General features: G+C 39.9%; 1 protein-coding gene across 1 annotated transcript in view; it reads right to left on the bottom strand.

The window, feature by feature from the left end:
- Positions 1-18,368, bottom strand: part of LOC126377922 (transmembrane and coiled-coil domains protein 2) — a 55,716-nt gene that overhangs the window by 21,063 nt on the left and 16,285 nt on the right. The window contains exons 2-10 of the mRNA XM_050025979.1: positions 17,452-17,617; positions 16,577-16,727; positions 14,361-14,473; positions 13,352-13,485; positions 12,596-12,622; positions 11,320-11,439; positions 10,313-10,473; positions 8,734-8,804; positions 7,315-7,448 (exon numbers count right to left, since the gene is read on the bottom strand). Of these exons, the coding sequence (XP_049881936.1) occupies positions 7,315-7,448; positions 8,734-8,804; positions 10,313-10,473; positions 11,320-11,439; positions 12,596-12,622; positions 13,352-13,485; positions 14,361-14,473; positions 16,577-16,717 (901 nt within the window). The 5' untranslated portion in view covers positions 16,718-16,727; positions 17,452-17,617. The remainder of the gene's footprint in view (positions 1-7,314; positions 7,449-8,733; positions 8,805-10,312; positions 10,474-11,319; positions 11,440-12,595; positions 12,623-13,351; positions 13,486-14,360; positions 14,474-16,576; positions 16,728-17,451; positions 17,618-18,368) is intronic.

The following is an 18,368-nucleotide window of genomic DNA, read 5'->3' as shown; positions in this document are numbered from 1 at the left end:
GCCGCAAGTAAACAAAGACAACTTGCAGCCACTATTGATACGAAGTCTTAAGAAAGAAAAAAATTGAATCTCCCCGAATCTAGCACGAATGATTTGTTTTGTTTAGTCTTTACATAAACTATGTCTGTTAGTTTCACTGTTAATAAAAAAAATAATCATCTTTTTTTCATCGTATTAGTTTAGGAGGAGACAAGGTCCAATGTGGATAACACATGTCAAAAAGTGTTATGTGTTCTCTATATTTAATAGCATATATATACAGGGTGTTAGTGACATCGTAACGAAAACTTTGAGGGATGATTCAGACCATGATTCTGAGTTGATATCAAGTGGAATTTTCCGTCGCAAAAGTATGGATAGGAAAATAATTAAAAAAGACACAAAAAAATTCATGAATTTTTTGACAGGAAATTCCACTTGATATCAACTCAGAATCATGGTCTGAATCATCCCCCTCAATATTCGTTACGGTGTCACTAACACCCATACCTACTTGTATGGCTACCGTATGTACTTGTACGGGGTGTAAGTGACATCGTAACGAATACTGAGAGGGATGATTCAGCTGATTATTCTGAGTTAATATCAAGTGGAATTTTCCATCGCAAATGTATAGAACTGAAAATAATTTTAAAAAACTTAAAAAAAAATACATGATTTTTGCGACGGAAAAATCCACTTAATATCGACTCAGAATCATGGTCTGACTCATTCCTCAAAGTTTTCGTTACGATGTAACTAACACCCTTTATACATACATATACATATGTGCGATTGATATGTGATAGATAATTGTGTAATTTGAACAGAATATAAGCATATGTTACAGTAGGACAACATTTACAGACAAATTCCAAAAATCACTTTGTGATCCCTAATTTGGTTAGAACATTACAGGCTGATCGCTGTCCGTGCTTTGGTAGACACGTTAAGCCGTTGGTCCCGGATACTACTTAAGTACGTAGTCATTACATGAGCCATGTCAGAGGTCTTTGGTGGTTCAATAGTAACCCTGACACCAGTGTTGATGATATTGGTAATCCAACTCACAACCCACACGATAGAAGAGATTTTAAACCAGTTGTCAATCATCCGTTCCTTTCCTTTTTGACGGATGGGTACGACTTAAAATAAAATTAGGTATCTGCAGGAATAGGGGCTAGAATTAATATAAACAAATAATGGCCCCGCAGACACCTCCTAATTTTACTTTAAGTTATACCTGTCATTTTCTTATCCACCGAAAAGGAAAGGGACGGATGATTGCCAACAAGTTAAAGGAGATCATCGGCTCTCCATACTTTGGCCGGCCCAAATTTGAAAGTGCCGGCCAGAGAAAAAAAATGTGTCGAACCTTTCGAGTAGATTGCTCTGAACATTTTTTACTATGACACCAAACGTGTATAACCATTAGTTTGGCTTTAATTGGATTTTAATAATCAATATTTTTCATACATTTTGTAAAAAAAAATATTATGTCCGTTGGGAAAAAAAGGGATACAGGCGTATTACAAAGGACCGTTAGAACATTTATTAGTATGGCGCTAAACTTCTATGACCATTATTTTGACTTTTATTGGACTTTTCGTTTTGGTTAATATGTTAAAATGCCGGCAATCGAAAAAAATACGTCGAATCTGTCTAATAGTTGCTTCTCAATATTTTTTAATATGACACCAAACATATATGACCATTATTTTGACTTTTATTGGAATTTACGGTTTAGTTCAAATGTGAAAAGTGCCGACCATCAAAAATACCATGTAGAGAGTATCGAGAGAAGATGCCTATTAACATTTTTTTTTATAGCACCAAACGTGTACAATCATTAGTTTGGCTTTTAGTTTATTTTAAAAATCTTGATTTCTTATTTATTTTGTTTAAAAATAAAGTGCTTTGGGCAAAAATTGCGGTACGGCGGATTACAAAGGACCTTTAGAACATTTAATAATCTGGGGCGAAACATTTTTGACCATTATTATGACTTTTATTCGTCTCTCTTTCCGTTTTGGTTCAAATGGGAAAATGTCAGCCAGCGAAACAAAATAAGTCAAATCTTTTGGTAAATTACTTGAAACTTTTTTTTTTACTATATTACCAAATGTAGACTTTGGCGTTTATTGGACTTTAAAAAAAAATTATATACATTTTAACAATGACAACAAGCAGAGCTTTCCCAATGACTAGTTATTAGTCATAAATACTTTGTGTTATTGTTTTGTGTGTTGTTAGGTGAACTTCTATATTAATACTATCTGATTTTAGACACGACGTTGGCTGTAGTTTTTGCATTCGACTCAACGTTACGGCCTAAGTTTAGGTTGAATTATGGTATTGATTCATCTTGATCGTAGATGGTTACCACCCTCCAAAGATAAGCTTGCCATCTAGTGACGAAACTCGTATTTTGGCATGACGTCTGAAGGAGCTGTTAGGGATAATGATTAATGATTAAAATATGTCCAATGACGACCACGATATTACGCCTTTACCTGCATTATCGCCAGATAAAACTTTTCGCCAAAGTGTAGGTATCTATGAAAACTCCAGATTTTGGAGAAATCTAATTGAGTTCAAAATAGTGGTCATAGACGTTTAATGTCATAGTAATAAACATTCTGACGATCCTTTAAATAACGCGCCTGTCATATTTTATTTTATAACAAAATAAATCAAAAATCGAGGTTTTAAAAATCCAACAACAGCCAAACTAATGGTCATACACGTTTATTGTCATAGTGAATAATGTTTACAGGTATCTTTTCGATAGTTTTGACATGTGTTTTTGCTGACCGGCACTTTTCACATAGAAACTAAAACGTAAAGTCCAATAAAAGCCAAAATAATGGTGATAGACGTTTGGTGCCATAATAATAAATGGTCAAATGGATAAGTTTTAACGGGATATACCAATATTGTTTCTTGGCCGGCACTTCACATTTTCACCAAAATGTATGAAAAATACAAGTTTTTTTTTAATTCGAATAAAACCGAAAATATTGACGCTACAGCTTTGGTGCCATAGTAATTAATGCTCAGACGGATAAGTTCTAAGGATATATACCATTTTTGTTAATTGGCCGGCACTTTAAATTTTCACCAAAAATGTATGAAAAATACAGTTCTTTTAATTCGAATAAAACCGAAGATATTGACCCTACAGCTTTGGTGCCATAGTAATAAATACTCAGACGGATAAGATCTAACGGAATATAGCAAAATTATTTTTTGGCCGGCACTTTGACTTCTGGGCCGAAATCCGATGATCTCCTTTAAAACGAATGAATATCCCGGGCGAATACAATAATAATGCATCTCGCTGGTATGCAATCCGTTTTGAGGTTATTGGCCGATGTAAAATTTTTAGAAGGTTGTTTTAGATTTACGCTTAAAATTGACGTATATTCCATAAATTTTATGCCTGTCGATTACCCGTCCCTTTCTTTTTCAACGGATGAGAAAATGACAGGTATAACTTAAAATAAAATTAGATGGTATTTACAGGAATTAGAAAAAATAAATAAATAAAAAAATAAAAATATATTTACATTTCTTCCGGCACTGTTTACACTTTTTAAACAACATTCTACTCAGACGCAGAGTCACGAGTGTAGGTATCCTATTCTAAACTTGATTCTATTTTCAAACTATGAATCACCGTATATTTATGACGCCAATGCCGTGTCACGCTATCTTGTGTACAGTACTTCATACTACGTTCACATAATTATGTATTTAAATAATAATACATTACACTACTTGTCACAATACAAACATGTTTCTGTCGTATGATGTAAACGGAAAATGAATAATATATGTAAAAACAATAGATAACGCAATGTAAAGATAAAGATATCTACGTATGATTATGTTAAGGCCAATATTGTGCGGTATGATTTACTGGTTACGATTTTTGTTGTATTAACAGCCTAATCTATGGGTTGGAGCGTTGAGTTCATGATCTGGAGGTCCGTGTTCGATTCCCGATAGGGACATTATCGAGATTTGACAGAGCCGGTTTTTTACAGAAGCGACTGCCTGTCTGACCTTTAAACCCGAAGGGAAAACCAGCCCAATACAGGTTAGGTTACTGCAATGATCGTGCGGTGAAAATCGTTCATTTGTGGGAAGCTTGCACTGTTATGTACTGTTGTATATAGAAAAATGTTCGCGTTATCTAAAGTATATATTTATATTATGTCTAAAATTCATTCAAGTGTTTCATGACATTGAAATAGAGATACATATCACTGATGGGTAATCTATTGTAGTAGAATTATCTTCAGCTGATAAATCTTAAGCCGCCTTACTACGGTCACGAGCATTAATATGTATACACTTTGGTACCATGTCACATTAACTTTTTTGACAAATTGAACTGTAAGTCTCACTAAATGTCAAATATGTTAGTGCGACAGAGTCCTAAAGTGGGTACATTATATTGCTCATGACTGTACAAGACTAAGACTGAAGATAATGGTGCTGATTCCAGTACAAACCATCTAATTTTAATTTATACCTGTCATTTTCTAATCCGCTGAGAAAGAAAGGGACGGGTAATCGACAGGCATAAAATTTATGGAACACACGTCAATTGTTTGCAGAAATTTAAAAAAAGCCGTCCAAAATTTTATATTTGCCAATAACCCGGTAAAATTAAGTTGACAGCACACGTCAAACGGGTTGCATATGAGCGAGATGCCTATTTTGTAATAAGGTTATGTGTATGATCTATAGATATAGGTATAGATGAATATGCACCGTTATAATTATTAAGTATTAAAATACTACACAATTTTAATAAATGTAGGAGAATGAATCACAGGCTAACTACATGACGTAGGGACAGATGTAGATAGTATAAAATATAGAAATATTACAATCATAGAGTAGATGACTGCGTCAAAAATAAATTAAAAAATGCTATTCTATAAATAGAAGAAGATATTTTTCGTTTTCACTTATTTACGAATTTTAATTAAGAATTACGTAACAACGAGTACGACGTTTAACTTAGTTTTTGATGACGTCATCGTTTTGTATTCATACAAGCGCCATATTTAAAATTAACCATTACGAAAAATTACTTCTAGGTTATTATCTAGCCTCTTGACATCGACATTATTCAAAAAAACTACATAACAAAATAAGAAAATTAATTTTCCTGTCAGAAATATTATTAAATAAAAAAAAATCGTGTCATAAACGTTTCATGCCATGATTAATATTTTATTTTAAAAGTAATTCTCTATGACAGGCAAATGAGATAGGAATCGAGTTCTGTAGGAAAACACAACAACATATAAACAGGGGTGTGTGTTTAGAAAGTTTAATGGAGAAAGTGGGTGTTCGGTGGAGAATTCGGTGGAGATTTTGGTGGACAAACGACACGAGATACTTACAAGGACCCGTGTTCTCTGCGTGACAGAATACATAACGTTACAATCATATATACATACATATATGGACAATACGATAAAATACATATTTTGTGTATGGCGGACGTTACGTTGATACATATCTATAGGTCGGAAACGCGATGGCATATATACCTATACTTGATGGTAGTACATAAATAGAGTTGATATTACCATTCACCGCCTTACCTGATTTTCTAAGTTAGTTCTTTGCTTACATACTTTTATATGACACTGTAATATGAGGATAAAATCTGCCTATTTCTCCCATCAGGTGTCGCTACTGTTGAGTGTTCTTAAATTTTGACAGTTCTCCATAATATTTGAGTAAACAAATATGTTATTTTGATTATATTTTTATACTATAACCCTTTGCGCAGCGTTTAACTGCAAAATCATAGTGTTATATTATTCCCTAAACATCGGAAAGAAGAAAAAATAGAAAAACTTATTTTCAAACAAAACTGCCTTTTTCTTTTCTTTTTCGTAACTCCACGAAAGACGGGATACACTCCTAGTTGCTCCACATTTGATAGCAATTTATCACGAATTTTAGCTGGACAGTATGGAGAATGCTGCCGCTTACATTTGAACTTCTAGGTTTTATCCCCAATTTCTTAATAATTCGAAATTATTTAAGTAAGATTGAATTATGCAAATCATTCGGAACAGTTATAATCAGTTTTTATTTTACTATTTTGACAACGAATTTAATTATTGTTATTTAAGGCGGTGAACGGTAATATCAGCTCTATATTATGGACTACCGTCTTTAGGTAAATATTCCACCGAGTTTCCGTACATATAACTATATAAGCAACTCTAAAGCTATCAAGTACTCAGCTGTATGTATTTTCTTGTGTTTTGTTAATAAGAAAATGCTGTTGTCGATATTTGTCAAATTATTCACATTAAGAATTGAATTTCGGTTACTGCGAAGCGATGATGAATTTATTAGGCCACTGCTGGACAAGCAATACAGATATAATAATATAATTCTATGTAAAATCCGTCTGTGGGTACTAGCAACTGTACTCCGGTGTACAGATTTCCCCCGCAGACGGGTTTCCCGGATCAACTCAACCCGAATCTCTCTTCAAAAAACACGGAGCGATAAGAGAGAAGAATTGGCATATAATCAGATTCAGTTCTTGCTGACACTTAACTAATTTTTAGAAGTTACTTCTTATAACGTCGCGTAATTGGGTAGTTTCGTAGGTCAAAGATAAATTATGAAATTCTGATTACTAAATGAAGACAGAGCTAAAGGTGACAAAAAAAGAAGAAAGATGTGATAACAAGTGCGATATTTCGTCACGTTTTCTATGACGTCACAGGTTGCTTTTTCATTCAAATTCCAATAGTAATTTCGTGTTTTGACGTTTAGTAAAAAGTGACTGATTTGACTAGTTGGATACCTATTCCCCTTACGTCATTACCCGATTACTCTAGACCCGATTACTCTAGCCATAGAGGCAGCCAATCAGCTCGCGACACCAAACACTTCAGAGCCCCGATACCGACCCCGCCGGCGTGGTCGACGATTTCCCTCATTCAGCGCTTATCGCTATCGACCCACTAGGGTCGATTAATTCTTTCAAATATTTTTCCTCTCAGACGACGCCCTGAGCCGAGGTTCGCGCCCAACTGGGCACCCTCAGGCCTGTTGGCTTAAACGTTGTACCGGGTGAGAGCCTTTAGCGCTCCCCATTTGTCCGGCCAAGTAGTTAATGCCATCTGCGGCAAATCTACAATAAGTCACGTCAAAAAAAAAACCTTACGTCATTACTTATGACGGCGCATAATTTCCCTTAGCAAAATGCCAGCATTCTCTACCTTATTGCCCCGTGATGAAGCCACCAATCTCAAATGGCCATATAGAAACAGTTATACAGACCGGCTAACTGCGAGATGTTGTCAGCGGAGCCGAACCGGTTGGACCGTGAGAAGAGGTGCGCAAACTCCCGCGGCGCCGCCATCACGCTGCCGCCCAGCCCCGTGATGCCGTCGCGGATGTTGCCGCCCACGTTCCTGGGGGTGGGGGGGAGGTAATTGATCTATACTAAATATGGCCAATGCGGAGATGGAGAATCAGCGGGCAATGGAGAGAGCTATGCTCGGTATCTCCCTGCTGGATCGAATCAGAAATTCAAATTCAAATTCAAAAATATCTTTATTCAGTAGGTAACATAGTTACACTTTGAATCGTCAATTTTTACATAACGAACGTCTCATCCGCCTAAAACTACTGCAGCTTCTCACAACCTGTATAGCCGGGGAAAAGAAGCTGCAAGAGAAACCTCGGCACAGGGCCCTAGACGTTCTTTAAAAAAAATAAAAATAAACATAAAATATTGATATACAATTGAGTAATTTAGCTGCCTAATATCAGTTCTCAGACAGTTAATCCCTTGCATTCATATCTTCTAAATAATCACTAACTTTATAATAACCTTTTTTGTAAAGTTTTTGTTTAACTACTGTCTAATGAGGAGATCCGCAGGAGAACTAAAGTCACCGACATAGCTCGGAGAATTGCAAAGCTGAAGTGGCAGTGGGCAGGACACATAGCGAGAACCGATGGCCGCTTGGGCGGAAGGGTTCTGGAATGGCGACCACGTGTCGGACGACGCTCAGTGGGTAGGCCCGCTACAAGGTGGACCGACGATCTGATGAAGGTCGCGGGAAGCCGCTGGATGCGGGCAGCGCAGGACCGATCGTCGTGGAGATCCTTGGGGGAGGCCTATGCCCAGCAGTGGGCGTCGTACGGCTGATGATGATGAAATATGGCCTCTGTGGTCCAGTGGCTTCGAATCCTTAGGGGAACGTATCACAAAAATCACCTTCTGATCCTTGGATACGATTAAATACTAAAGTAAGACCAAGGGGGGTGAGGTAAACCTAGCTCATCCGCTGGTGCGAGGCGGAGAATTACCGTTCTATACGTAGTATTGTTCCTTATTCTTAGCTAATACTTAACGGCCTCTGTGGTCCAGTTGTAGAGCGTTAGGCTCACGATCCCGAGGTTCCGGGTTCGAATCCCGGTGGGGACATATCACAAAAATGACCTTGTGACCTCTAGTTTAGTTAGGACATTACAGGCTGATCATCTCATTGTCCGAAAGTAAGATGATCCGTGCTTCGGAAGGCACGTTAAGCCGTTGGTCCCGGTTACTACTTACTGACGTAAGTACGCGGTCGTTACATGAGTCATGACAGGCCCCTTTGGCGGCTCAATAATAACCTTGACACCAGGGTTGATGAGGTTGGTAATCCACCTCTTAACCCACACGATACAGGAAGACTATGTACTCACTTGAGCCCCTGCCCCATATCTCGTAGGACGTCTTTAGGTTGTCTGTGGGCCTGCCCGCTCGTCCCGTGTTGCTGCAACATACAAAACTACTAAGTATTAGGCTTATTCAAACTAGAGGACAGATTTTTATACTACTTGGCCGGCCAATGGGGGCGCTGAAGGCTCTCACCCGGTATAAAATTAAGACAACAGGCCTGAGGGTGTCCAGTTGATAAATGATAATGATAAATGATAATGATAAATGATAATTTATTTGATAACATTCGTTACAGGTCATATTAGTTCACAACCTATCATATGTAGGTATTTTGTATTATAATAAATTGTACAATTACGTTAATACATTAGTTAAAAAACAAAAATAATAAATTGTATAATTGTATCAATAAATTAGTTTAAAATAATAAATTTTATAAGTAGTTACATTAATAAATCTGTCTTAAATTACAAATTGTGTAATTCGGTTTTAAATACTAGTTCATTAAAATTAACTCGATAGAGGCAAGTCTAGGAGTTCGGTAAAACAATAAAAGTTATGGTTTAGTAGCCAGGTTCTCATTTTGTATTTAAAACATTGCAATGATGGTGCATTTCGTATAGATTCGTAGGCGGTTGTATATTGATGGGCCTAGTACGTACACTGACTGCTCCAACCTAGCCAGCTTGTGGGCAGGAGTGTTGTGGGTTGGGCGCGCACCTCGGCTCAGTAGGGCATTACATACATACAAGGTGTTAGTGACATCGTAATGAAAACTTTGAGGGACGATTCAGGCCATGATTCTTAGTTGATATTAAGTGGTATTTTCCGTCGCAAAAGTATGGAACGGAAAATAATTTTAAAAAATACTAAAATTTTCATGAATTTTCCGACAGGAAATTCCACTTGATATCAACTCAGAATCATGGTCTGAAACATCCCCCTCAGTATTCGTTACGGTGTCACTAACACCCATACGTACTTGTATGGCTACCTTATATACTTCGACGGGGTGTAAGTAACATCGTAACGAATACTGAGGGGGGTGATTCAGCTGTTTATTCTGAGTTAATATCAAGTGGAATGTTTCATCGCAAAAGTATAGAATTCTAAATAATTAAAAAAAAACTAAAAATAATCATGAATTTTGCGACGGAAAATTTCACTTGATATTTACTCAGGATCAAGGTCTGAATCATCCCCCTGAGTATTCGTTACGGTGTCACTAACACCCTGTACACAGTTTAATACTATCGCCAAACAACTTCCGTAGTTTGTTGGAGTCGCGCTCATTTCCTAATTTAGTTTAAGTACCAGCATTTACAACAACTACCCTCCACCCATTAAAATACAAAAAATTGACAAGTTGAAAAAAAAAAAGAATTGAAGATGTCCTTAGAAAAGGTTTAATACGATCTACTCTGAACCGGCGTGCGTGTATGAACTTATGAAGCGATTGATGAATGTGGAGGAAGCAAGAGAAGTGTGTCAGGATCGAAGCAAATGGAATTCTATAGTCTCTGCTTACCCCGGTGGCAAAAAGGCGTGAGTTTATGTATGTTGAAAAAAAAAGAAAAAAATTGAAATGTTCATACTATATACCTCCCAGTTCTTGATTCTCTTGTTGTATCCCTCCAACTTCTTCTGTAATTGTGCGATGCACAGCGCGCTCTTCTGGTTCTTCTTCTCGAAGACTGCTTTGATCCGCTGCAACTGTTGCTTGTCTGCGTTCGCTGCGAGTTTCAAGTACTCGTTCACATTATCTGTGGATAATACGCAAATTATATTAAAATTTAACAGTAATGGAAAAGAGGCAAATATTGAATTATTGAGGACAGGTGAGGCTGGACACTTGAATTTATTAAAAACATCATAGAAGGGAACCTACAAGGGAAGAGAGGAAGGGGAAAGACCAAGAAGAGCTTACATGGAACAGATGAAAGAGAAGGCGATCATCGTGTCTTATAAGGAAGTGGAAATGTAATGACGTCTGACGCCATACGATTAAAATCTAAACTATGTTCGACCAACCAACAACCTCGTTTTACACAGTATACCACTCTTTGACATTATCGTACACGCGCATCTGTGTGTGACGTCTGACGCCATACGATTCAAGCCTAAACTATGTTCGAGGGGGGGGGGGGGGGGGGTTAATACCTAGCTCAGACGCTGGTGGGGAGCAAGAGCTAGTTTGGGGTGAGCTATAGTTTATTACTGCTCATATCATTCTATGATACTTTGAGATTACAATTTGATTACATGTAACATAAACATAAACTGCTTATATACGTTCCACTGCTGGGCACAGGCCTCCCCTCAATCAACCGGAGGGGGTATGGAGCATACTCCACCACGCTGCTCCACTGCGGGTTGGTGGAGGTGTTTTTACGGCTAATAGCCGGGACCAACGGCTTAACGTGCCCTCCGAAGCACGGAATCATCTTACTTTTTCGGACAATCAGGTGGTATTATATTACATGTATGTAATATAATATACATAAGTCCATACTTCATTATATCTATCATCATCATTAATTTAAGAGCCACGCTCTTGTCGGTGTAGCATCCTCCATGCTACTTTTTAGGGACAACATACACACACTTACCATCCCTAATAGTCTGTTCTAGTCGTATCAACTCCTTCGTCCGTTCAACTTTGCTGTTCAGGTGCGCGATGGCCGCTAGCGCCTTCGATGACGTCACGTTGGCAGCGCCATCTGTGTCGTCTGCAATAAAGTTAAAATTTGCAATCTAAGAACGATATTACATCTTTCCAAGCCATCATCATCAGCCGTATGACGCCCACTGCTGGGCATAGGCCTCCCCCAAGGATCTCCACGACGATCGGTCCTGCGCTGCCCGCATCCAGCGGCTTCCCGCGACCTTCACCAGATCGTCTGTCCACCTTGTAGCGGGCCTACCCACTGAGCGTCGTCCGACGCGTGGTCGCCATTCCAGAACCTTTCCGCCCCATCGGCCATCGGTTCTCCTCGCTATGTGTCCTGCCCACTGCCACTTCAGCTTTGCAATTCTCCGAGCTATATCGGTGACTTCTGACTCCTCATTTCTGATACGATCGAGCAGGGAAATACCGAGCATAGCTCTTTCCAAGCCGTACAGGCCAAAATTTGTGCCGACGAAGTTCAGAAAAATCGAACTTATTATTCTATGACTTATAGCGATATTACATCTTTCAATCATTCGTCAATCATGATTTAAGATTCAAAGAAAAATCGACCTTATTGTTACTGCACTGTTGTCGTTATTTGTAGGGTCATACGCTGTTTGTCAAAATATTGACCAGAAACCACCGACAGACTTTAGAAAAATCTACCTTGTTATTACGACACAATGACCTTAATTTGAATGGGACATATTCTGTCCGTCAAAAATGTCTAGTTGGTGGTCTTTTTTGATGACAGTATATGATGTAGAAATAACGATTACAGTGCAGTGACTATAAGGTCGATTTTTCTTCTTTCTTTCTATTCTTTCTTTCTTTCTTTCTTTTGAATCTTAAGTCATAATTGACCAGAAACCACCGACAGAGGTTAGAAATCATACTAATTATAGAACGGTGACTCTTCGCCCCGCACCACTCCGTATTGAGCGCTGACCTCACCCTCTCTGGGTCTTACTTTAGTCTCAGGCCGTAAGCTGCTAAGGAGTAAGGGAGAGAGCATTAGGATTGTCTCGCTCACACCAACGCGATTCTGTAGTGTCCGGGATGTAAGCATTAAGATGGAATTTTGGACATCTAAGGGACTGGATAAAATTGAACGTAGACGAAGTCGCGGATGACAGTCAGTTAATTTGTTCAAAAGTTCAACGACATCATTTTGTTGTGACTAATTTATAATTTGTTTATACTTTATTATTTACCTTGATTCGAGTAGTCGCCATCCTGAGCTGAAATGATAAGATATATTAAATAATATATTACGCTTTACAAATATCATTTTTATTATTTATTTTTTTTACATAATAAGAATATATAAAATATATGCTTAAATACATATGAAGCAATCATCTCCCAAGCATAATCCCGTTTTTCACAGGGTCCGCTTACCTAACCTGAAGATTTGACAGATCCGGTTTTTTCCAGAAGACTGCCTGTCTGACGTACCCCGCGAAGGGAAAACCAGCCCAATACAGGTGCATTTCTCGGGAATGTGGGTTTCCTCACGATGTTTTCCTTCACCGCTGAGCACGTGATAATCATTTATGATCCAAACATGAATTCGAAAACAAATTCGACAATGTGGAAGAAGCAAGAGAAGTATGTCTGGATCAAAGCAAATGGAATTCCATTGTCTCTGCTTACCCCCGTGGGAAATAGATGTGATTTTATGTAAGGTCACGACCATAAATATGTAAACACTTTGGCACCTTGTCACATTAACTTTTTTGACAAATTGAACTGTAAGTCTCACTAAATGTCAAATATGTTAGTGCGACAGAGTCCTAAAGTGGGTACATTATATTGCTCATGATTGTATGTGTGTGTTCTTACGTAGTGTGATGTGTTATCATCATCATCATCATCATCATCTCCCTAGCATTATCCTGTTTCCACAGGGTCCGCTTACCTAACCTGAAGATATGTCAGGTGTTATGTAAATAAGAAAAAAGCCTTACATCTATAAGCTGGCGAGGCGTATTCGTCAGACAGGGCGTAGGAGACATTCGGGCTGAACACAGCGCCCGCATAGTCGCTACCGGCCGCGATCAGCCCCGTCAGTATTGGCTTCTTCTGTGGCGAGTCTTCTAAGCTGGAAACCATTGCAAATGACATTTTTGTGAGTTCTTGTACAACAATTCTTTACTTCTTTCTTTAATTCTTACAATAATTCATTGAAGGCAAAAGATCGCGTGGTCGTTCACCGACTAGATGGACTGATCAAGTGAAAGACTCGTCGTCATCCAAGTTCTACACAGTAATAAGGGAAGCGCTGGACAGGAACCGGTGGAGGCAGATCATACGCTCCAGGTGCAACCCTGATGCTGACCACGATCCTCAGATATGAGGGACCGACCAAGAGAGAGTACAATAATTCTACAGTTTAGAAGTCACTGTCTCTCCTACATATTAGCATAGAATAAGGAATGATACTAGGAGTGGAATTCTCTGCTGTCTTCTGTATTTCCGAATGCATATAACCCGGGTGCTTTCAAGGCCAGAGTGAACAGGCACCTTCTGTGCGAGCTCGCTCCGTCTTAGACCTCGTTAATGCATTCGGGCAAGTCAGGGGCAAAGAGCAAATCCATCAAAGGTAAAAAACAAAAATACTACGTATAGAACAGAGCTGAGCTAGGGTTTACCTCACCGCATCCCCCTCGGTCTTACTTTAATCCTCAATCTTATGGGCAGAAGTCGCATTCAAAGTGCGACGAGCCGGTGGCTTTATACTCTCGTCACACTGTTGGCGTAACGGGGCGCTAGTGCTAGTGACGTCACACTATGGGCGCTTGTTATCGCGTCGGTGACTTGTCTCTAATATCATACCCCGGATATTTCGTACACATTGACCTTATCGTACACGCGCACGAAGAAAACCTAGCTCAGCCGCTTGTGGGAGCGGAGAGATGGCGTTCTATGCCTTATTATACCTTATTCATAACCATCGAATATTGAATTGATACTAACTCTCTGTTAGGCGTGGTGTTAGAGAGCGGGCTGACGCCAAGGTCGCGTGAGTGTGACTTGACGTGGTGGGGGGTGCGCTCGCCGTGACGAGACGACGAGGATGATGATGGCTCCTGAAATTTGCGGAAACATTACTTATTAAAAAAAAAATACATAACTTACATAAAAAGCCTATATACGTCCCACTGCTGGGCACAGCCCTCCCCGCAAACAACCGGACGGGGTATGGAGCATACTCCACCACGCTGCTCCACTGCGGGTTGGTGGAGGTATTTTTACGGCTAATAGCCGGGACCAACGGCTTAACGTGCCCTCCGAAGCACGGAATCAACTTATTTTTTCAGACAATCAAAAAACAAACTTTTAGTTATATTCAAGCCTGTAAAATCCTTACCAAACAAAGGACAGTCTCACAAAGTGATTCCGACAATGTCCCCATCGGGAATCGAACCCAGACCTATAAATATACTTTATTGCACCAAAATAAAAATCAAAATTACAAAAAGACTCATTAACTAGGTACATAGTAAATGATCTAGGTACATAGAAATTGTCGCCCTTTGTAGCGTAAACAAATTAGCATGTTGTGTTTGCCTATAATTGGACGAGCACTAGTCCAGTTTTTGTATATAGGTTAAGTTACGTGTAAAAGTTTTTGTCTGTTGGTAAACCTAATAAATAAATTAAAAAAAATTGCGACCTTATCGCTTAAAGCGATTTCTTCCAGACAGCCATTAGGTGAAGGGAGGGGGGAGGTTAATGTCGGGTATTATTATGCGACGTTAACCACTGCGTTGAACAATACCACATACAAACGTAGGTTTCCTCTGTAATCACAAACGTGGCAAGTCTAACTAGGTCAATTATAGGCTGTAAAACTAGGTAGGCTAATCCAAACCGACGGATAGGTATACAAGTATTGATTAAACTGATAGCTTCAGTAAAACGATTCTATGGAATCAGGTATTAATAGACATGGAATCCATAGTAATATAAATGCGAAAGTGTGTGTTAGTTTCTTTGTCCGTCCTCTTCTATCGTGTAGGTTGTGAGGTGGATTACCAACCTCATCAACCCTGGTGTCAGGGTTACTATTGAGCAGCCAAAGGCCCCTGACATGACTCATGTAACGACTACGTACTTAACCGTAACCGTAACCGGGACCAACGACTTAACGTGCCTTCCGAAGATCATCATCATCTTACTTTTGGACAATCAGGTGATCAGCCTGTAATGTCCTAACCAAACTAGGTATCACAAAGTGATTTTTGTTTGTCCGTGTTTCACGGCAAGACGGAGCAACGAATTGACGTCATTTTTTAAATGGAGATAGTTGAAAGGATAGTGTGACCAATACAGATTAGGTCACATACTTTTTACTAAACGTCAAGACACGAAATTACTATGGAATTTATTAACGCCCTCCGTGGTCCAGTGGTGGAGCGTTAGGCTCACGATCCGGAGGTATCGGGTTCGAATCCCGGTAGGGAAATATCACAAAAATTACTTTGTGATCCCTAGTTTGGTTAGGACATTACAGGCTGATCACCTGATTGTCCGAAAGTAAGATGATCCGTGATTCAGAAGGCACGTTAAGCTGTTGGTCCCGGTTGCTACTTACTGATGTACGTAAGTAGTCGTTACATGAGTCATGTCAGGGGCCTTTGGCGGCTCAATAATAACCCTGACACCAGGGTTGATAAGGATGGTAATCCACCTCACAACCCACACGAGAGAAGACATAGAAAAGTGACAAAATGTCGCACTTATTATTACATTTTTCTTTATTAAAATTCATAAATAAGTTAAATAGAAAAAAGAAGACTTTTTTGACAGCTATAGATCTGTATTTATTTAGTAATCAGAATTTCATAATTTATCTTTGACCTAGGAAACTACCCAATTCTAAATAAAAAATAAAATAAAAGATAATAAAAAATAGTAATAAAGTAGTAGTAATTATTCATTTTTATTATTATTTGTTACCGGAGATTGTTAGAGTGGCGCCCGCGAGCATTCACAAGACCGAGAGGAAGACCACCAATGAGATGGAAGGACGACATCGTACGGCACGCAGGATATGACTGGATGTCGATAGCCCAAGATGTCGGAAGTGGAAAAACATGGAAGAGGCCTCGTCCAAAATTGGATATGAATTTAGACTGATATAGATAGATAGATAATTTGTTATGTTATTATATGTTACTTACACTGACCACATGGACAGCGGAGGGTGACTGCACCCGCGACCTGATGACGTCATCGGTGACCACGGGGTCGCGGGGCACCTCCGCCGTGGATGGCGACTGGCTGCGGCTGGAGCCCTTACTGTGTGCCGTCACGTGGAGGGTGTCCATTTTGATTATACTGTTGAGGAATATCATGGTTAAGTTGGTGATGAAAAGCTATCATCTCCCTATATCATTTATCATATTATTCCGTTTTTCACAGGGTCCGCTTACCCAACGTAAAGATTAGACAGGTCCGGTTTCTTACAGAAGCGACTGCCTGTCTGACGTTCCAACTCGCGAAGGGAAAACCAGCCCAATACACGTTAGGTCACATACCTCCGAAAATGCATTTCTCGGAAATGTGGGTTTCCTCACGATGTTTTCTTGGTGATGAAATGTTATAGTCCCGAGAAATGCATTTCCGGAGATATGTGACCTAATCTGTATCAGGCTGGTTTTCCCTTCGCGGGTTGAAAAATCAGACAGGTAGTCGTTTCTGTATAAAACCAGACCTGACAAATCTTCAAGTTGGGTAGAGACATTTCAGACACATACAGTCATGAGCAATATAATGTACCCACTTTAGGACTCTGTCGCACTAACATATTTGACATTTAGTGAGACTTACAGTTCAATTGGTCAAAAAAGTTAATGTGACATTGTACCAAATTGTATACATATTAATGCTCGTGACCGTACATAAGATCACGCCTATTTCCCGTTGGGGTAGGCAAAGACCACGGAATTCCACTCACTACGAAATTGACGCACCACCTTCGCTTCCTACACTCTCATCAAAGAGTTCGTGCAAGCTCGCCGGTTACACTTTAGACTAGGAAAAAATGCTCATTATTTCTTACCTCTAGGGGCGTGTCAAAGTAAACATGTATCACAAAGCTATCACTTGAGCATCACAGACGGCGGCAGGAACTAACAGCTGTATCTTTCTTTCTTCCTTCTTTCAGTGTCTATCACTTCAGTACTTGAATGGCCCACTCCGAGTCCTCCTCCATTCCTTACGGTTATCTGTTGAAGAAAACATAGTTTTGTTATATATGAGTTAGAAACATATGAGAACTAACAACTAAGATACATTCTAACTAGCTACGGGCACAGCCCGGAGGCTAAGGGCACACCCTGGACGCTAAGGACACACCCCGAACGTTACAGGCACACTCGGGATACTACGGGCACACTCTGGAGCCTACGGGCACATTCTGGACACTACGGGCACACCCCAGACTCTGCGGGCACGTCCCGTTCACCGCGGGCACACCTTGGACGTTACAGGCACACTCCGGACACTACGGGCACACTCTGGACACTACGGGCACACCCCGAACGTTACAGCACACTCTGGACACTACGGGCACACCCCAGACTCTACGGGCAACGGGCACGCCCCGTACACCTCGGGCATACCCCGAACGTTACAGGCACACTCCGGACACTACGGGTATATTCTAGACACTACGGGCCCACTCCAGACACTACGGGCCCACTCCGGACACTACGGGCATACCCCGAACGTTACAGGCACACCCCGGATAACACGGGCACACTCCGGACGCTAAGGACTCACCTCAGATCCTACGGGCACACAAAAATTACATCCTTACCGTGTGCCGCCTAACGAGCGAGCGAGACAGACGGTCCGCGCTTTCCGTTTTACTCCGACGCGTACGTGTGCGTGTTACTACATGTTCCGCCTAACACGTAAGTACGAGCATGACACCCAGGGTGTCGCTAGATACAATAAGTCGTGTACAAGCAATTG

The sequence above is a fragment of the Pectinophora gossypiella genome, chromosome 24 (assembly GCF_024362695.1).
Source record: "Pectinophora gossypiella chromosome 24, ilPecGoss1.1, whole genome shotgun sequence".
NCBI lineage: Eukaryota > Metazoa > Arthropoda > Insecta > Lepidoptera > Gelechiidae > Pectinophora > Pectinophora gossypiella.
This window is presented reverse-complemented; position numbering and strand designations above follow the sequence as displayed.